Source organism: Gopherus flavomarginatus, chromosome 1 (genome assembly GCF_025201925.1).
Source record: "Gopherus flavomarginatus isolate rGopFla2 chromosome 1, rGopFla2.mat.asm, whole genome shotgun sequence".
Lineage (NCBI taxonomy): Eukaryota > Metazoa > Chordata > Testudines > Testudinidae > Gopherus > Gopherus flavomarginatus.
In genome coordinates this window covers 165,639,836-165,661,788 of record NC_066617.1, presented here as the reverse complement: position 1 = coordinate 165,661,788, position 21,953 = coordinate 165,639,836, and the positions used below count along the sequence as shown (strand labels likewise).

Below are 21,953 nucleotides of genomic sequence, written 5' to 3'. Positions count from 1 at the left end.
GCAAATCTCAACCCAGAAAGGAACTGTCTGTTCCCAGCTCTGCCACTGACCTGCTGTATAACCTTGGGGCAGTCCCTTCCCTTCTCTTGCCTACGTCCTCATTTTGCCTGTCGTGTCTATTTAGATTGTAACTTCTTCAGGGCAGGGATTGTCTTACTGAGTCTATGTACAGTGCCTAGCAAAATGGGGCTGTGATCTCACGTGGGACATCTAGCTGCTAGTGTACTACCACTACTACTACTAGCTTCCCGCCCCCAGCAGACCATCTCCCCCCATTTCCCAAACACCAGCTTCCATCAAGTTTCTTCATACCCCCAAAGCCTGCCTAAGGCCTTGCTCCACCATGATACCAGCCACTGGTGTAGCTAGGGAAAGCCACAGCTCATGCTGTGCTGTTTATCCTGCTTTCAAGCAGCAGTAAACTGCACCATACTGAACTGCAACGTCCTTGAGTACAGGAGGTGCCTGTATTTGTGCAGCTGTAGCGATGCCAGTGGATGGCTATCCAAGGCATATACCCGCTGTAGACAAGGCCTAAGAAGACAGGCCTTGCAGCCTTCCCTGAAGGTCAGCAAATCTGAGATACACAGAGAAGAGTGTCGTTAGTTGACTGTTGCTTTAGAGGTGACCATCTGTACTATGGTAAAAGGAAAGCACGACAGTTCTTAAATTCTCTTTAAAACCAGTAATCAATTCTTGTTGACTAATGAGAGGTACTGGATTAACAGCACGACAGGCTTAAGTCCCCACTGTAGTTACGTAAGAGGCCAGGGCAGACCAGGCTTCCCCATGACTACTCCACATTGTTGTGTCTGCACAAGTGTTTCAACTGGTGTCAAACATGATTGTGAGTCTTCTCTTGACCGTGAACTGGACTGATACCAGTCTCATTCAGGCACCCCAGGGCAACTGTCAGACTGGAAGCATTTTCAGTCAGGCTGGCTGGTGTACAACTGACTAAGCTAAAGATGAAACACTCTGGTACCAACACCCCTGTGCTGTCCCCTCCAGATTCTCTCAGTATTGTTGAGACACATCATTCCCTCTCAGGACACGTGTTCCAGTCAAGGCCACGTCCCCACCTGACTCAGCACTGCCATTAGTTTATTTGAGGTGGACCCCTTTGCCCTCAGAACTGAAACCACCAGGTTGCTTCACTGCCACAAGCCAGCCATCGGCTAATGACTCTTCATTACAAGACACTTGGTCAAATGGGAGCTAATGGCTTTGGTAAAAAGTGATGAAGTCTGTCACCCCACTCTAGTTTCCTGCAATTATCTGCACTTGAAATGCCGATGAATGTTAGTTTTCATCTTTGTTTTCCAAATCCTCTTCAAAGCATGATAATTAAGTTTCTCAGTGTTGGTCTCTTCTGGTTTGTAGACACAGATTTTAAACAAGTGGTTCTGAGCCCTTCTGATCACTGCAGCAGTCTCCTCTAGGAATAGGTTTATTGACTAACTTGTGCTACCCTCTGCTGGCTGTTCAGCTCCCCTTTCACAGCACAAAAGCTGCATTGTGTGCTTATGGATATTGCAGAGGGTAGGGTGACCAGACAGCAAATGTGAAAAATCTGGATAGGAGGGTGGGGATTAATAGGAGCCTATATAAGAAAAAGACCCAAAAATCAGGACTGTCCCTATAAAATCAGGACATCTGGTCACCCTAGCAGAGGGTAACCAGTGACTCCACAGTGTTACAGGATGTGCTGTTCTCCCCAAATAGTTAGATGACAAAGGATGAGTTAACACATCTTCTAACTTGCTCTTTTTGCCAGATCCACATACTGGCTCTTGAGTCATTGAGCTGTGCTTTGGCTATGCTGTTACCATCACAAGAAGATATGCAAACTGCGGTTTTATTTCATTGATGTGGAAGCCGGGACAGAATGCGGCGAACTTCCCCATAGGTGTGTTAGCTCTACAGGACCGAGAGGAGAAAAAAATGGATCAGGGTGATTACGTACATAGGCCCACATCCACAGAAGGTACTTGGGCATCTAAGTCCCAGGGCTGGCTGCACTGTGATCCACAAAACTCCCACCAAATCTTGTAGGAGCCTAAACTTACTCAGGCCTTGGCTACACTTGAGAGTTACAGCGCTGGTGGTGGCTTTACAGTGCTGTAACTGACTCCCTGTCCACACTGGCAAGGCACATACAGCGCTGTATCTCCCTGGCTACAGCGCTGCTTGTACTCCACCTCCAAGAGAGGAATGAAGAGAATAGCGCTGGTGCTGCAGCGCTGGGGTGCCAGTGTAAACAGGGAATAATCTTAGTACGCTGTAACTGACCTCCGGAACCTTCCCATAATCCTTTTAAGTAAAGAGAACTCTCTTTGTTATGTTTTGATGCCTCTGTTTGGTTTGTTGTGAAATTGGGGCTCCTGGAGCTGCTTATCAAAAAACCAAACACAGCTGCTGTTTGCTGTGAATGAGTGAACAGGCAGGGGGCTCCCTTTGGAATGCCCACAGCTAGTGTTTGCTTGGAGAGAGGGGAAGGGAGGGGACTTGAGGAGAGAAGCAGCACTGCGAGCGGGAAGGAGGGAGGGGGGTCCGTTTCGGGGAGGCTGCTTATCTGGTCTGTGAGGAAAAAAACAAAGAGGGCTAATTGCTTTCAATGAGTGAGAGGGGGTAGGGGAGGGGTTGGAACTTGCAAGGCAGCTGCTGATACACAGTGTCGGCTCCAAAAATCCACTCACTCTCTCCCCCACACTCCCTGTCACACTCCATCCCACCTCCCTCTTTTGAAAAGCATGTTGCAGCCTCTTGAACACTGGGATAGCTGCCCATAATGCACCGCTCCCAATGCCGCTGCAGATGCTGCCAATGTGGCCACGACTGTGCGCTGGCAGCTGTTAGTGTGGACAGACTGCAGTGCTTTCCCTACTCAGCTGTAAAAAGACAGCTTTAACTTCTAGCGTTGTACAGCTGCAAGTGTAGCCATACCCTCAGCCCTTAAATTGCTGCCTCTGGGCACGAACATGGCTGCTTCCTTATCTCCCATCTAAGCCCCTAGGACTCTGCAAGGTGGAAGGGTCCCAGTCAAACATCTACATCACAACTAAACAAACCATTAGCCTGAGCTCCACAACCCTGAATCAGCTAGCATCATAAGACTGAGGTGCCATTTTCTAAAAAAGTAATATTTGGTGGAAGATAAGACCTGAGCCAAGCAGGGGGTATCCCTCTTTTTCTTGGGAGATCTGAACAGTTTGTGTAAGGACATCCGTTTCCCACAGAATGGATTTCCATAGTAGTACCAGCTGGGTTAAATGTGCCAGCAGGCGAGGTGTGTTATTCCTCAGGGAAATGTTGTGCAAATGGGGAGAGGATTTTGAAGTGGCACTTGCTCTTAAAGGCAACTCAAGAGGAGAGTATGAACAGCCACAATTGGTCAGGACCTCAGTTCTACATCTTGCCAAGTGTTGCTGATGCCTGTGTGTGTGTGTGCGCGTGTGTGTGCATGTTCTGCAGACATTCTGTCTTCTGCTGAGGTACAATGGGATGGGTGCCCAGATTTTCCCAGAATGCATTCATCAAACATAGGCAGGCACGGCAGCATGAAAAGCATGGATATGGAGCCATGACTGACACATAGCTTTGTTGTGGGAACAGCTATGTGGTGGCACAGTTCAGCCATTCTTGTTGTAACTGGCTTAGATGAGCAAGTCAGGGCCTGGTTCCAGAAATGTGGTTGTGTGGCATATTGAGGACTCTGTTGAAATTGCAAGCTATCACTTTGAGAGCAGGGGAGTTTCCTGGTCCTGCATCCAGCCTAAGGAGCTCTGTAGGGAAGCATGCAACTAGCAATCAGTCTGTGGCCAGCCAGCCTAGAATAAGGTGGAGTGAGTTGTGCCTCTGTTTTATGGAGCAGCCTGCCTCGTCTCTCTGCTCTGGTTTTGGCTTTTGTGTGTCATTGTTCTGAATTCTAAGAAATAAAGTAGCGTTACATTGCAACTTCCAGTGAGAACATTTGATGTTTTATCCAACTTCTCTGTCCAGGTGCTGTGAACAGAACAGGTTGCGCTTGTATTATAGGCGGGGCTACAGAGGGAAGGGCGCACCTAAAAAATCATCTTTATTTAGCTGCACGGTGCTCTCCACACCATCCTGGGTCATATCCTAAGTACTGACCAAGATGGAAAAGCACCAGCTGTTGAGTCACCAGCATCACTTCTAGCAGCACCTTGCTCTCCCCCCAGCCTGTGACTCATTCAGAGTCCTTGTTTGTATCAGTTTGTAGTGTGTGCCCTGTGCAAGTATTAACACAACCATTGGTGATTCCTTGTTGCAGCCCTCTACCCCTTTTCCCACTATTGAGAGACATGGCTCATTAAACGCACACCATAAGACATTCAGTTCCTAAGTTCTCATGTTGATCATTTATTTTCCAAGCCTAAACATTTTTTGGGGGGTGAGACAGTTGAAGCACATGCTCCCTTGGGCAGATGATTATTTGCTTAGAGTCAGGGTTACCATGTTTATTGCAAGTGAGATGTTTATTTTATTCTCCCAGTGTGGAAATCTCCTAATTATGGATGGAGGACACGTAGAAGGAAACAAAGAGTAGCTAGGAACTCTGCAGTGCCGAAGTACAGGTAGTGCTCTGTCTGCCCTTAGAAAGTCCCATTTTTTTACTTTATATTATTCAACAGTCTCTCAGCTTACAGTGGTTCTGTGATGTTTTGGATTTGCCCATGACAAACAGGATACAGAATGTGCATGGAAACCAAAAGGCATCCTTGGCACAGCTGGAACACCAAAACACCTTGAATCAGACACTGAGGGAAGCCCTTCCAAAAAGCACTTGTGTTCTCTTTTTACTATATCATCTAAAACTCTAGGTGGTGCTCTGGCTCTAACAAACTGAATGGCCCTTTAAAAATGCTTTTGAAATGTTGCTTACTGATTGCTATGATTCGTAACAGCCATTTGTTTATGTGTTTTTCCTGTTGCAAGATTTCTTTTTAGAAAGGGATGAACATGGCCTGGACAAAAAATAGAATTTTAACTTCCCGATGATGAGAGGTTAGCAGAAATCACATTGAAATATTGTGGCTTATGATTTAATATGGCATAAACTAGCCATCTGCTCTATCTATTTATTTATACCATATTTGTCCCTGTGGTAAGTGAGCACCTATACAATGCAATCCTAGTGCTGTTCTGAATAACTTCATGCTTGTCTGTCTGTACATATGTACAGAAAGGGTAATTGGGCCTTCAGAACGGCCAGACTTTAAATTGTCCTTGATTATGACATACGGGGTGAAGGTGATGCTCAAATCACATGTAATTGGAGTGGTAGGATCATAATAGATATAGAGAAGGCCCATTACATGATGAAATCCATCCCCTGCTCAAGAAGATGACTGTTCCCCAAATCAGTTTCATCGTGACTTATAAGATGTGGAATTTGCACTGTGCCTTCGGTGGAGAGTCTCAGAAGAGCTAGGTTCTCTTTCTGGCTCTACACTGACCTGCAATGGAACTGTGGATAGGCCTTTGCCTCTGCTCCCACACCATTAGTCTGCCACGGGTATTTAGACTATAAATTCATCAGAACAGGGACTGTCTCTTACTGTGTGTCTGTACAGTGCCTAGTGCAGTGGGACTGTGATCTCAAGTGGGGCCTCTAGGCAGCTCACAGCAAATTAACAACAATGTAATAAGATATTAACTGTCTCCTTGTACTGGTAGTATGCATGGAAAATAGTGTGTGTATATATGTGTGTGTGTGTATATATATATATATTGCTAGAATTGTATTAATGTATTGATAAGGATAAAATCAATTAGTAGAACTCCATTTCTAAAATGTAAATTACTTTCTCACTGACTATATATCTATTCATTGAGTAGGAAGATGATTTGTAAAATTTTTAAAAATAGGTTTTTGTGGGGAGTTAGAGGCATAACTCCTTTCTACTGACTGTGGAATGAACAACAGAAAAAATGTTTAGAGACTTTCACACTGCAGCAACTTTGAAAGGAATGACAGCAGTTTCAAAGCCACTAACTAAATTACACAGTCAGTCATTTTCTGGGAGCCAAATGCAAATATTTGTGCACAGGTAAGAGAGGTTCCCCCTCCCTGCCGCCCCACCTCTACTTGGGATGTGTATGTAGCTGTGTAACGGATATGGTTTTGATTTCTGTGTTGCGCATCTTTGCATTTCTTGGGGCCTGATTTTCTATTGCCCTGGATCTCGTGCAGTCATTTACACTGTTGCCAAGTGGGTGTAAATTTCTTCCACATCAGAATGGTAGCATTTTACATCCGTTCTGCCATCACTTTGCACCATTGTAAATAATATGCAATGTGCAGCGCAACAGAGAATCAGGCCCCTAGAATCTGGAGACAGATGTTACTTTGGGACCTCTATGAGGTTCTTGCCCTTTAACCTACTGAAGACCAAAAAGTTAAGTGTGCGCGTGCGTGTGTATAATCTGTCCTGCAAACCATTCACTTAGCTATAGCTGGCAGTATGGAAAATGACCCAGTTCCAAGTCTGATGTGATTAACTGTCCCCCATTCCCTCTCTGCCCCTTCCTATGAAAGTCCCTCTGTGTATAACCAAATACCAGGACAGAAAATCAATTTCTGTAACATATGCTGCTGTACGCCTATTAGTTCTGTACTGAACAGCCAATCCTACAGACAGGGCTGGCTCTAGCCATTTTGCCGCCCCAAGCATGGCGGCACACCATGGTGGGTGCTCTGCCGCGCTCCGGTCCACTGGAGCTGCCTGCCACCTTCCCGGCAACCAGCAGAGTGCCCCCGGCGGCATGCCGCCCCAAGCACGTTCTTGGTGCACTGGGGCCTGGAGCCGGTCCTGCCTACAGAGAGGAGACATATTGCTCTAGGTACCTCATGTCAGTGTACAGTGAAATGCCTTGTCTGTATCCATTTAAATTCAAGACTTCAGCAACCTGGAGCAGATTTTCTCAAGGTTGCCCATAGCAAGAACTGTAGTTCTGGGAGCCTGTATGTTTCTTCAATGACTTGTCTGTTAAAAGAGTTGATTTAAGTGGACAACTTTACCAGCGTGTGCCCTTTACATGGGGATTGCTGGAAAGCAGTGTGTCTGGCTCTGCCACTGATTCTGTAATCTTGGACAAGTCTGGTGATAGAGGAACTATGCCTGTAAAATGGGAATAAAAAGGGGATATTGATCTCCCTCTCAGAGGTATTGAGGGGCTTTAATTGGTATTAGTAAAGTGTTTTGCTGGTGGTAAATGCAATATAATAAATGTACTGAGTGTTACTAACATTATTGTCCTTGTATTATACTGCCTAGGAAACACTGTTTCTTTTTAAAATTGTTTGTCAAATTAGTACAGCCCAAAATGAAAGTTTAGTCATTGTGTATATATAGTATTTTCGTGACATGAAAAAAAATAACCACCCATCTTCATGAAAACAAGATTATTTGAGCTGAACTTTCCCCTGTGTGTTGGTAACCACTGGAGTTAATGGATACTGACTTCTGTCACGTAACAGGGCCCTGATTCAACAAGGTACTAAAGCGCATTCCTAACTTTAAGTATTTGAGTAGAAGATAGGCATGTGCTTCAGTTAGGCAGGTAAGTACCTTGCTGAAAAGGGGCGGAGGGGGGCTCACTTTGTAACCCTGATCCAAATCATATAACTGGATACAGGAAATAAAAGTTCAGCCTCTCACCAGCATGTCTATTACACCCTGCAGTGCTGGAAGCACAAGCCTATTAAATATGGGGGCGAGTGAATGAAACTGACTAGAAGCAACAGTGAAATCGAGCAATCTAGCACCACTGTCCAAGATGAGTAGGATTACTGAGATTAGATTTACTCATGCCAGTCATCGCATTGGTGGTGTGTGTGTGTGTGTCTGTCTGTCTCTCTAAGGACTGCTCCTGTGAGTTTGCCAGCTTGGCCTCCTAGCTAACGCTCACTTCATGGAGCTATAAGCAGTGGTGAGCTGGAGCCAGTTCGCGTGAGCTGGTTGTTAAATTTTAAAGCAGTTTTTGAGCCGCTTGTTAACCCGCTTCCCTATGAGGAGGTGCTGTGGCTTTGATGGGCTGCGGCTGGGAGGTGATATAATTCCTCCTCCGGCCGCTGTGGAACCTATGTGGGCTGCCGCCTGGCCCTGGGCACTGGCCCTGTTGCTGCTGCTGCTGCTCCCCTGGCCCTGGGGCTCCCACTGCTGCTGGGCCTGGGGCTCCCCGGGTGCTCTGCTGGGCCTGGGCTGGGTCCTGCTGCTCCGAGCTGCTCTCCCCGTGAGTACCCGCCACCCTAGCTCCAGCCAGCCCCTGCCCTATCTCCAGCCAGCCTCCAACCGAAGCCAGCCAGCCCTGCACTCTGTCTCCAGCCAATCCCTGCGGCACCCCCCTGTGGCCCTGCCCAAAGCCAGCCAGTCCCACACCTCCCTGTCTCCAGCCAGCTCTGTGCCCCTCTGCTCTGCCTGCAGCCAGCCCCACACCCCCCATCTCCAGCCAACCTCACACCTCCTTGCCTCCAGCCAACCCCAAACCCTCCTGTTTCCAGCCAGCTCTGCACCCCCTGCACTGTCAGCAGCCAGCCCTGCACTCCCTGCCTCCAGCTAACCCTGCTCCGTACCCCTGTTTGCAGCCAGCCCCATGTCCAGTGGTGCCCTGCAGTTCCCAGGGCAGTAACCCTGCACACCTGCTTCAATGAAGGGGGGAGGGAGCAGCTGGGACCCACACATATGCACACCCTAGGGTGACCAGACAGCAAGTGTGAAAAATCAGGATGGGGTGGAGGGTAATAGGAACCTATATACGAAAAAGACCCAGAAATCGGGACTGTCCCTATAAAATCAGGACATCTGGTCACCCTAGCACACCCCAGGGAGTGGTGGGGCCCCATACATGTGAAACGGAGCTCATTTCTAGTTCAGGCCCAACTTTTTAAAAATGAACTTTAGGTAGAGTTAACAAACATCCGTATTTTCCCGGACATGTCAGGCTTTTTGGTTCTTAAATCGCTGGCCAGGAGGAATTTTAAATTTCAAAAAATCTTCCCAGGAAAATGCGGACGTATAGTAACCCTAACCCTGTACAAAAAGTACATACTGTGGCACGTCCCTTAAATCAGAACTTTTTATAGGGAACCGGTTGTTAAGATTTTGGCAGCTCATCACTGGCTATAAGGTACTGCATGTGGGAGGAAGCACTAGTTCCTCAATTTGTTTTGATGAAACATTTCAGCTTTTAACATTTGTTTTAAACTAATTGCGGATTTTTTTTTAAAGAAGTTGCTACAGTGCCTGGCAATTTGGTAATGTGTGTTGCGTGCAAAGCCAAGTATCCTGCTAGGCTGAAAGCTCTCTAATGAGGCTCTAGCCTGCTATCTTTTGATTCCTCATCCCTTTAGGATCCTTTGACAAGGGGGCGGGGCTAACTCATGGAGAACAGGGGTTAAAAAGCCAGTTTCTAATCAACCTGAGGAGCTGGCATCCAGGGGAGTTTTGCAAGGGAGTTTAGAGAGGGAGTTTGAGCAGTGGCGTAGCCAGGTTTTCAGGGTAGAGGGAGCAAAAAACATAAAAAAGGCGCCCGCCCTCTCAGTTCCCCCCCCCCCCGGCTATGCCCCCTTGGCTCCCCCCCTCTGGCCATGCCCCCAGACCGGACCCCCTCCCCCACTGCTCACCTTAGCTCCTGCGCTTCTGTGCTGGCCTGCCGCCCTGCGGCTCCTCCGGCCATGCAGTGGGCAGTGCAGCCTCCGTGCCGGGCTGCTGCTGCCGCCTCGCGGCTCCTCAGGCCGTGTGGCTAACAGGCACCGCTTCCGCGCCTGCCGGCCTGAGCGGAAGCAGCTGCTTTCGCTGAATCCCACCAGTTACGCTACTGAGCTTCAGAGCCAGATATACCAAGCAAACATATCCTAAACTTAGGCCAATAACCACCCCTTCAAAAATACCCCACAAAGGACAAACGGATGCACACACAACCCCCGTCCCCCTGCAAGAGTAAAGAAAATAATGCAGGCAGAAGTCCACAGCGGAGTGGGAGCTAATCCAGTTTACTGCACTGTATGCAGCATGTACGATTACCTGCCCTGTGGGCAGGTGGCATGTGTGTGCATTCGGTGCAAGCAAGTCATGGCCCTCAGAGATTGCATATGGGCTCTTGAGACCAGAGCGGGTCTATTATAGGAGCTAAGGGAGATGGGAAGGTACATGGACAAGATTTTCAGAGACACACTAGAGCAGTTCCACCCCAACTTGACAGCCTCTGTGATGTTCAGGAGGATGGAATTCCGAGGGACGGAGAACATCAAGCTGGAGTGAAGGGAAACAATCCCATAGTTGGGACCCTCCTTCCAGATGATGTCACGGTATCCTGTCACACTGAGGATATGGGGACCCCAATTATTAGGAAGATACCCAAGTAATAGTAATGGAGGATTCAGTTTTTAGAAAGAGAGTTGGGTTTGTGGTGACCGCTGGGTGTGAAGGTTGAGAACCTATTGAGACATCTAGATAGACTTATGTGCAGTGCTGGAAGGGTAGGAGGATAGGAGGGATGATGGTGGTCATGGTCATTACATTGGGAAAGGTAGGAGAGAGGTTCTGGATACCAAATTTAGGCTGCAACATAAGAGATTAAAGTCCAGGACTTCCATGGAAGCATTTCAGAGAATGCTACCATTTCCATGTGCAGGGCCAGTCAGGCAGAACTGCAGGGTCTCAATGTGTGGATGAGACAATGGTGTTCAGAGGAGGGATTTAGTGTATTAGGAGCTGAGGAGCCTTTTGGGAAAGGAGGAGCCTATGCAGGAAGGAGGAGCTCCACCTAAACCAAAACAGAACCAGATAGCTAGCATGTAAAATTAACAAGGTTGTAGAGGAGTTTTTAAACTAAAGTCTGCGGGAAAGCCAACGGGTTCGGACAGACACATCCCTTAGGAGAGGATTTATTAAAGAGGATACTCTCTCAACTTCTGTCTTCTGCTGTTTACTATGATATAAAGTACAAGTACGAACTGAAGAGAACCACTCAAATGAAAAAGAGTCTCATTCAGTGACACCCCACATGAAGGCAGACAACTAAATACTGACAAATTTTATAAGTGCTTGTATACAAATGCAAGCAGTCTAAATACTAAGATGGATCAACTTGAGTGCCTGGTATTAAGGATGGTAAGAGGATATTGATATAATAGGCGTCATGCCCCTTGGTATTTCAAGACCCCGAGTTCCACTTCAGGGCACGCTGTTCAATAACAGGGAAGTTAACCCAGTATCAGCTGTGACTTTAATGCCTTAGAGATACCAGCTATCCGCATTGCTTATTAACTCCCAAGGCTTTGGCCAGCCTTAATATAGATTTTAAACAATCCCCTTGAAAGCCCCTGTCCCTCTTGACACCAACTAAGTGGATGCCTGTGATAGTAGGCCCTATTCACCGTAATATCAAGGAAACTCCAAGTTCCTTTGTTTTCAAAAGACCAGACACATGCCATAGGTCAGTTTCTTCTTTGATCTCCCGCCTTTATATAATTATTCAATGCTCAGTCTGATCCTGTAATCATCTTTGTTAGGCATTATTACTTAAATGAAAATGAAGCAAGAAATATTTGCACAATTCTAAGCGTACTAAAGGCACAGACAGAAAAAGACAAACTTAGGTTACTATCTTATCAAACTTCTGTTCAAAGTAACAAAGTTCTTATACAGTCAACTTTGGAGACTTATCCTAGCTGTAGCAGCTAGGGGTTCTTTACCTGGCAGAAAAAGTCCTTGCCTCTTTGGATCCAATCTGGTTAAAAAAAAGAACCCTGTTTCTTTCTAGGGAGCTTTTATCTGAAAACCCTGCCATGTGACTGTTTTGACCCTATGACTCTCAGATGCAAAAGGTGATAGAGATGGCAGGGGAGTGGGGAAGTCCAGGAAGTAATTATTCTGTGAAGTCATCCTGTGTGACTCATCTCTGGGTGGGAGTTCCCCCTTCTGAATTGTCCCCTGTACTGGTTTCTATCTACTATATTGAGAATCGAGGAGTTTCCTCTGGACATGTTGCTTTTTAATGAGTATCAGTTGACCACTCTCTCCCCAAGGGTTGTAGCTGCTTTTATGGGTGAAACTCAGCAATGATTAATGAGCCTAGTCGTTATGGAGTCTGTCCCAACCATGTGAGGATTATGTAACACACATGTACAGATATTCTTCTGAACATGAGAAATACAGAGATTAGCATCTGAGTGTTACTGTCATCCTTTCACTAGCATTTAGGAAAGTCCAAACACTACATATTTAACTGTAATTTTAACAAGTTAATTTTAATAACATTCCACCTGCATACAGACTCTCAGCTGATACATATGCCTGAAGTTGGCTTAAGCCTCCATGGTCACAGTAGGCATCACAGAAACATGACTGAATGATGATAATCAATCGGGGACAGTAATACCAGGGTACAAAATATATAGGAATGACAGAGTAGGTCGTGCTGGTGTGGAGTGGCACTATATATGAAAGAAAGCATAATAAAATAAATGTAGTAAAAATCTTAAATGAATCAAGCAGTACCAGAGAATCTCTATGGATAAAAATTCCATGCTGGAATAATATGACCAACCATCTGGCCTGCTCAAAACAGAAACAAAAAATGCAGTAATAATTGGGGATTTCACCGATAGCCATATTCACTGGGTACATGTCATCTCAGGACAGGGTACAGAGATAAAATTTGTAGACACCATTAATGGCTGTTTCTTGGAGCAGTTAGTTCTGGAACTGCAGGGGAGTGGCAATTCTTGATTTAGTCCTAAGTGAAGCACAGGATCTGGTCCAAGGGGTAATGATAGCTGACCTGCTTGGTAATAGCAACTACAATACAATTAAATTTAACATCCTTGTAGGGGGTAAAATACCAAAGAAACCCACCACTGCAGCATTTAACTTCAAAAAGAGGAGCTACACAAAAAAGAGGAAGTGAGTTAAAGAGAAATTAAAGGGAACAGTTATAAGAGTGAAATGCCTTCAGGCTGCATGGAGACTATTTAAAAACACCCCAATAGAAATGTCAAACTAAAAATAAATCTCAAATTAAAAAAAATAGTAAGAGGGCCAAAAAATGCCACTATGGCTAAACAGCAGAGTAAAAGAGGCAGTTAGAGGCAAAAAGGCATCCTTTAAAACTTGGAAGTCAAATCCTACCAAGAAAAGTAGAAAGGAACATACACACTGGCAAGTCAAGTGTGAAAGTATAATAACGCAGGTCAAAAAAGAATTTAAAGAACAACTAGAAAAAGAGACAAAAATTAACAGCAAAAGTTTTTTCAAGTGCATCAGCAGCAGGCAGCCTGTCAAACCATCAGTGGGTACACTGGACGATCAAGGTGTTAAAATGGGGAGACAGAGGACATACAGAGCCCCTGGCATCGGGTTAACAGACCCAGCAGATGCAGCCAGAGCTGTAATTCTCTACTGATCAAATAATTGCTTGATGGCAGCCATTAACACCTTCCAGCATAACAATCCCCCACTGCTCAGCTCTGCCCATTGTCCTAATGGAGTTTCAAATGATGATACCCTGAATGGCTTATTTCCCAGACAGAAAGAAAAGAAATAATAAGGGGGAGGGAGGGAGATGGATATGTGAGAGAAGGGGAGATCAGCCCACACAGACTCCCTGGCATGGGAGAGGAGCAGAGAATGTGGGACACACTAAACCATTGGCCTGGGAAAGAAGGGGGAATGGTGGACACAGAGCCCCTGGCATGGGAGGAAAGAGTATACACTAAGCTCCTGGCATACAGGATTTGGGGGTTTCAGGCAGTCCCTGAAACAGAAGGGGATGGGAGTATGGGACACAGGGAGCTTGTGGGGTGGAATGGAGGGATGGAAGGAGCCCCTGGCACCTGCAATGAACTCGACCTCTAGAATCTATGAAGTGTGAGCCCCTCTAATTTAAATAACATAATAAACCTGCTGCCTGGTGGCAGGTATCCAAGTGGATGTTAAAGATCCTCTGGTACTCTTTGGCAAGAGAGAGAGAGAGTGTTGGGAAAAAGAACCTGGGTATTTTGACCCACATCCTCCACAAAATACACAATGCAGAGAGAGAGAGAGAGAGTGTGTGTGTGTGTGTATGTGTGTGAATACCCACATCCTCCACAAAACACACAATGCAGAGAGAGAGAGTGTTTTGGGGAAAAGAACCTGAGTGTTTTGACCCACATCCTCCACAAAATACACAATGCAGATAAGGCCTAATGTGTAAGCTATTGCTGAATGTATAATGGCCGCTTCCTTTGCCTACGCAGTGGCTGACTCATCACTGCTCTGAGGTACTGTATTTTAAAACCCAGCTCCCTTCTCTGCCATTGCTACTGGAATTCGAATCTGACATTGCAGGAGGCTGGTTTTAACTGTTTTCTTCTCCCTTTGTCGCCCTGGAAAGGGAAAAACAGCATATGTTTGGCTCACCATTTAAACTCTTGCTTTGAAGCATAATTACATTGACTGTATCCTCCCCCTCCTCAATTTGCACTATCCAATGCAAAGGAATGATTGCCGTCAACAGCGAATGTATGCCAAATCCCACAGCCTAAATCATTGTTCAATTGTGGGTGGGGGGGAACCCCTCCCATTTTATTTCTTTTCTCCTTGGCAGCCAGTTGCTGGCACTTTTTTCCTCTCGGTCCAGCAGATGGTGTCAGACAGCTGTTTAATGACTCACACAGGGCTCAAAAAGGAAAAAGGATCATTCTGCTGATAGAGCTGAAAGATGTTAGAGGAAAGCTGCCAGTTTTCAAGGATGTGCGTGGAATTTGAAAGCCCAGACGTGCTGTTGCTTCAATTGTGTTGTGTGTGTGCATCCTACTAGCCTAGCTATTTTGGGTGGTTGCTTCTTAGTTTTGCTATTCATCACACCCAGAGCCTGGCTCTGTGTATTTTATGTCTCTTTCCCAAGAGGTTAACAGAACACTCTTTCAGCTTGATTATGTTACTCTTGAGCCACTGAATTCATGTAACCTTAATTTAGACTGTGATTTTTTTATTTGTCCACTACCATTTCTCATTGCCATAGTCCTTGTTCTGATTCCTAACAGTAACTAATAAAATAGGAGCAAGAAATAAAAAATCCCTGTTTGCTTTTCTAGTTGTCCGACCCTGCAGCAGGGAGAGTGACACAGCAAGACAGCCTCCGCAGCATGCTGCTGTGAGTGAGAAATGCACATTCCACGCTCCCAAAGAAAAGAGGTGGGACAGGGCTGAGTGATAGACTATGAACCTCTCACCCTGAGATTAACAGTTCATATGTGGGCTTGGCTAAAAAGTAACTCAGTACTGTCAGCCTCAGGATGCTTCTCATACAGGCCTTATAGATTCATAGATTCATAGATTCTAGGGTCAGAAGAGACCAATGTGATCATCTAGTCCTACCCCCTGCACAAAGCAGGTCACAGAACCCTACCCATCCACTTCTATAACAAACCCTAACCTATGCCTGAGTTATTGAAGTCTTCAAATTGTGGTCTGAAGACCTCAAGCTGCAGAGAATCCACCAGCAAGTGACCCATGGAAAACATTAGCTGAGCCACCCTGATATGATAGTCAAAGGCATAATTTTTGCAACACCAAGAAATTTGTTTTATAAAGTGACAGCTTTTCATGATGGCATAATGTATTCCCTTTGATATACTTATTCTTGAGCAGTCCCTAAGAATAGCACAAGGGGTATATAAATGTCCTGGCCTGAGGCACAGAAAAGGAGGGAACTGCAGAACAGCTCTCCTTAGTGACTGAAGTACTGCTGCTTTGCCTTGCTATCATGGTCCTTTGACTGGACAAGAGATTGTAATTCTCCTGTACGCTATGAAGGATATTACATAAAATCCACACCCAGGAGTGAGAATGACTGATGTTTAGATAGCACCTTTCACCTCCGAGGGACCCAAAGCTCCCTACAAACTGTGAGGTTGTGCAGGTTCCATTCTGGCCCCTCTAGGGGGCAGTGCGGTTCTGTGCTGCTCCAGGGTCAACTCATGTCAGGATTGTGCCTTAGGAGGCACAATTTATCCTGGAGCACCATATAGTGAAAGCTGTGCTATCCCCTCTGTTGGTGTACAGTGCCCTCCTTTCCTTGGCTGGCCAACTTGCCTGTCTGGCATGGAGAGGGGGCAGGGCTATGACCATGCTCCTCCTTCCTGATCCCTGGGTCCTTGGGATGGTTTGCATCTCTGCCATGCTAGGAAGGGGCTGTCTCCATGCTCTCCCAAACAGAGTGACTGTGATTTTTGCCTTGTCCTTGATTGAGTGTGCGTAGGGGGGGAGGGGGGGAACATACAAGGAAAGATTGCTTCTACCCGCTCCCCCATTCTTCACACCTACAGTCAAGCACTTAGTTACAGGAGATGGGTTAGTCACCTGAGCAGCAGCTTTGTAGTACCTTCGTTCCCTTGAACTACTGGTTCAAATCCTGTTCATGGCAATTTAGCTCTTCACCCTTCCAAGGTAGCTAGGTTGAATATCCTATAGTTCACTATATGGGCTGAGGGGGACTGGAGCCTTCTGAAATGGTTCCTAAGCCTCGACAGCAAAAAAAAGTTATGATGACCCTTTAACTGTTGTCATGGTAACAAAGCAACCCAGGCTGTGGTTTTGATTTTCAACAATAGGTGCTAATCTCCCAGATTATCAATTTGAGAGGGAGCTGCCTTCATGACAGAATGTTACAAGATAGTAGAGATGGGTTTAACCAGTTGAGCTGTGTCAGGCCAGCCGCCTAGTGTGTCCCTTTCGATGTGCTGGATTTCTGCTTATTGCTTCCCAGGGATCTGAAGGACTAAATGGCGCTAGGGACTTGCAAAGGGATTCAAAGCCTTTAAGGGACCTTAAAACTGTACCATCACCAATTCAGCACTAGCTTGGGTTGACTGATACCAAGGTCACACTGACTGTTCCATGGCCTATGTGAAAAGTGTGTTGATCTCAGGCCATATGTTAGAGGATAAAAGGCCACCCTCAGTATTTGGCCTCCTTGTTGGCAGTCTCAGCAAAGAGGCTAAGGACTGATAAGGAATGGACATCCTTTTCACCCTGAAGGGCATGTCCGCTCTTAAAATATTACATGGTGGTGCTGCAGCTGTGCCACCGTAGTGCTTCAGTGCTGTGCATCAGCGGCTAGTGCACTTATTCCTGTTGTCTAAAGCTCCTGTCTCTAATCACGTGTCCTGTTTAGATGGGAGGGATTCTCCTGTCAGCGAAGGTAATTCACCTCCCCGGGAAGTGGTAGCTCGGTCAATAGAAGAATTCTTCTGTCAACCTAGTGCTGGGACTTAGGACAGTTTTCGCACACCCCTGACCGACGCAGTTAAACCGACCTAAGTTTCTAGTGTAGACCCCGCCTTAAAATGGCCTCCTTTAATTGCTGATGGATCTTGACAGGGCATTGCAGGAAGCTTGTATTGCTGCTGCCTAGGCCACATCTACTCGGTTGGTGGATTGCTTCAGTCTCCAGGCCATTGTTCACCAGCACTAAACTCCCTTTAAAAATACTATCAAATGTAGATATTGCTCAGGCATCCGAATGATATTTGTAATACTTCCTGTCTGTACGTTAGAGAGACTCTTTCAAGATAAAAGCCAATATTCTTAAAAAAATTAAACATTCTTCCCCAGTCACTTTAATAACAATTTCTATTATTCAAATATGTTTTCACCATTCATGCTGTTTATTTTATTTTTTTGCTCTTCACTCAATGTGGCCAGTGAATCTAGTCTGGTTAGTTTCACTCTCTGTTTATAGTGACTTTCACTTTCTGATTCCCATGCACTAGCCCTATGCTCTTGTGCTGGGTTCTCAAGAACATAAGATCAGGTTTGAACTGACAAAACTTGCTTCCCTTGGAGTTTTGTTTCAGATTTAAGAAAATGTTTCTTTTTTATTTGCATAACAATGCTGGCCCTTTAAAGGTCCAGCTCTCATTGAAGGGAATTTCCTTTCTTCAGAGTGAATTCAGCAGAATATTATTGGATTCCTGTAGGAAAGAAACTCCCTTCCAGTGCTAGAAGTGGATTTTTAAGGCTCAGGGAGTATTGGTTTATTATCCCTTCCTACAACAATTCTGTTCTTGCAAAATGTAAGTAATGCTCCAAAACTTCTAGATGTTGTTTCTTTAAATGTTTACTTCTTTTGCAATGTGACTGAAGCATCCCGATAATGGGCCACAAATGACCAGTTTTTGCTCAGTAAAAGGCTTTGAAAGGCTCCAGGTATGGCAGGCACTACATGAAATCAGACCCTGCTTTATTTTTTAGACAGGATTGTTGATCTTCATTGTACTTTCGGCATCAGCAACTTTTGTCTTGAAGGAATCAAGATGTTTTCTGGTTGCTCCAGGTATGCAGCCATTTCCTATATTATTCAATAGTATGCATGTCTTGACCGTAACCTAAATGCTGCTATTTCCCATATTTTGAAGCATTATCTTCCACAGGAAGAGAAATGTTTTTATTTCTGTTTTCAGTGGTGGAAGGTACAGCACCCTTCTCGTTATTTAAAATTTCCCACATTCTAGATATGTGACAGAGTGCTTCGGAGCCTAGAGCTGACCCAGAATTCTGGTTGCAGAGCGTATGTCTTCACTACGAAATTAGGTCGATTTAATAGAAGTCGATTTTTTAGAAATCAGTTTGATACAGTCAATTGTGTGTGTCCCCACACAAAATGCTCTAAGTGCATTAAGTCGGCAGACTGCATCCACAGTACCGAGGCTAGCATCGACTTCCAGAGAATTGCACTGTGGTAGCTATCCCGCAGTTCCTGCAGTCTCCACCACCCATTGGAATTCTGGGTTGAGCTCCCAATGCCTGATGGGGCAAAAACAGTGTCACGGGTCGTTCTGGGTACATGTCATCAGGCCCCCCATCTCCCTCCGTGAAAGAAACGACAGATAATAGTTTCTTGCCTTTTTTCCTCGGTTACCTGAGTAGACGCCATACCACGGCAAGCATGGAGCCCGCTCAGCTCACTGTCACCGTATGTCTCCTGGGTGCTGCTGGCAGACGCGGTACTGCATTGCTACACAGCAGCAGCTCCTTGCCTTTGCAAGTTAGCAAAGACAGTTAGCAGCCATATTGCACCGTCTGTTGCTGTCTCCTGGTTCCTCCTGGCCGGCCTCGAGAAGATTGTTCAGGGGCGCCTGGGCAGACATGGGTGCTCCTGGCCAGCCTTGGTGAGGTTGGTCGGGGGCGCCTGGACATAAATGGAAGTGACTCTAGGTCATTCTCTTCTTTAAGTTTAGTCTAATGGAGATTTAGTCCTCAGGGGCGGCTCCAGGCACCAGCGCAGCAGGCATGTGCCTAGGGTGGTAAGCCGGGGGGGGGCCTGCCGGTCACTGTGAGGGCAGCAGTCAGTCAGCCTTTGGTGGCGTTTCAGCAGGAGGTCTGCCGGTCCCGCGGTTTCGGTAGTAATTCGGTGGCGGGTACGTTGAAAGCGCGAGACCGGCGGACCTCCGGCAGGAAAGCCGCCGAATCCGTGTGACCGGGATGGACCTCCCACGAAAACGCTGCCAAAGGCTGCCTGACTGCCGTGCTTTAGGCAGCAAAAACATAGAGTCACCCCTGTCAGTCCTGCCTGGAATATCATGCGAGCTGGAGGCTTTTGTCTCAGGCTGCTCTCCCAGCCGGCAGCACTGCGCACCTGTCCCAGCCTACCCCTTGCTCCCATGGCTCATGAAGCTTGGACAGTAGTAAGGAGCAGTTCAACTATAGGCTGAGCAAGTGCAGAATGGTGGTAGAATGTGCCTTTGGACGTTTAAAATCTTGCTTGTGCTGTTTGCTGACTAGGCTGTTTGCGATTAGAAGAGCCAGGCTTTGGTGTGACATTTGTGTGTGTTTCTCCTTGATGCAAATCTGCCCCCTTTGTTGATTTTAATTCCTTGTAAGTCAACCCTGTAAGCCATGTCATCAGTTGCCCCTCCCTCTGTGAGAGCCATGGCAGACAATTGTTTCGCGCCTTTCTTCCACGCAGACGTCATACCACAGCAGGCATGGAGCCAGCTCAGATCACCGTGGCAGTTATGAGCACTGTAAACACCACGTGCATTATCCTGCAGTATATGTAGCACCAGAAACTTCAAAAGCAGGCGAGGAGGTGACAACAGCGCAGTGATGAGATTGATGAGGACATGGACACAAACTTATCTCAAAGCACGGGCCCTGGCAATCTGGATATCATGGTGGTAATAGCGCAGGTTCATGCCATGGAACACCGATTCTGGGCCTGGGAAACAAGCGCAGACTGGTGGGACTGCATAGTGTTGCAGGTCTGGGATGATTTCCAGTGGCTGCAAAACTTTCGCATGCATAAGGGCACTTTCATGGAACTTTGTGACTCACTTTCCCATGCCCTGAATCGCAAGAATACTAAGATGAGAGCAGCCCTCACAGTTCACAAGCAAGTGGCAATAGCCCTCAGAAGCCTGCAATGCCAGACAGCTACCAGTCAGTCGGCAATCAATTTTGAGTGGGAAAATCTGTGGGGGCTGCTGTGATCCAAGTAGCCAATGTGATCACTGAGCTGCTGCTTTCAAGGGTAGTGACTCTGGGAAATGTGCAGGTCATAGCGGATGGCTTTGCTGCAATGGGATTCCCTAATTGTGATGGGGCGATATACGGAATGCATACCCCTATCTTGGCCGGACCACCACGGCAGCCAGTACATAAACTAAAAGGGATACTTTTCAATGGTGCTGCAAGCACTGGTGGATGACAAGGGACATTTCACCAACATCAACATGGGATGGCCGGGAAAGGTACATGACTCTTGCATCTTCAGGAACTCTGGTCTGTTTGAACAGCTGGAGAAAGGGACTTACTTTCCAGACCAGAAAATAACCATTGGGGTTGTTGAAATGCCTATAGTTATCGTTGGGGACCCAGCCTACCCCTCAATGCCAGGGCTTATGAAGCCATACACAGGCAACCTGGACAGTAGTCAGGAGCTGTTCAACTATAGGCTGAGCAAGTACAGAATGGTGGTAGAATGTGCATTTGGACTTTTAAAAGCGCGCTGGCGCAGTTTACTGACTCAGTTAGACCTCAACGAAACCAACATTCCCATCGTTATTACTGTTTGCTGTGTGCTCCACAATATCTGTGAGAGTAAGGGGGAAACGTTTATGGCTGGGTGGGAGGTTGAGGCAAATTTCCTGGCCGCTGATTATGCGCAGCCAGATACCAGGGCAGTTAGAAGAGCACAGCAGGGTGCACTGTGCATCAGAGAAGTTTGAAAACCAGTTTAACGACTGGCCAGGCTACGGTGTGGAAGTTCTGTTTGTTTCTCCTTGATGAAAACCCACCCCCTTGGTTCACTCTACTTCCCTGTAAGCCAATGGCCCTCCCCTCCTCCCCTTTGATCACCGCTTGCAGAGGCAATAAAGTCATTGTTGTTTCAAGTTCATGCATTCGTTATTAATTCGTCACACAAATGGGGGGATAACTTCCAAGGTATCCCGGGAGGGGTGAGGGAGGAGGGAAGCACCAAGTGGGGTGGTAGAGGAGGGGAGGAGGGAAGGACAAGGCCACACTGCACTTCAAAACTTATTTATTGAATGCCAGCTTTCTGTTGCTTGGGCAATCCTCTAGGGTGGAGTGGTTGGGTGCCCGGAGGCCTCCCCACCGCGTTCTTGGATGTCTGGGTGAGAAGGTTATGGTACTTGGGGAGAAAGGCGGTTGGTTACACAGGGGCTGCAGCTGCAGTCTGTGGTCCTGCTGCCTTTCCTGCACCTCATCCATACACCGGAGCATATCAGTTTGATCTTCTAGTAGTCTAAGCATTGCTTCCTGCCTCCTCTCACCACACTGATGCCATCTATCATCTTGATCCCACCACCTCTCCTCTTGCTCCTGCCATCTGTCCTCTTGCACGTCCCTCCTGTCCTCACGTTCATTTTGTGCTTTCCTGCACTCTGACATTGTCTGCTTCCATGCATTCTGCTGGGC

At 46.6% G+C, this 21,953-nt stretch overlaps 1 protein-coding gene across 1 annotated transcript in view; it reads left to right on the top strand.

Annotated features, from left to right (window-relative positions):
• Window positions 1–20,047, top strand: part of TBX19 (T-box transcription factor 19) — a 39,207-nt gene extending 19,160 nt beyond the window's left edge. Inside the window, exon 9 of the mRNA XM_050959840.1 lies at window positions 19,981–20,047. Coding sequence (XP_050815797.1) covers window positions 19,981–20,033 — 53 coding nt within the window. The 3' untranslated portion in view covers window positions 20,034–20,047. The remainder of the gene's footprint in view (window positions 1–19,980) is intronic.
• The last annotated feature ends 1,906 nt before the right edge of the window (window positions 20,048–21,953 follow it).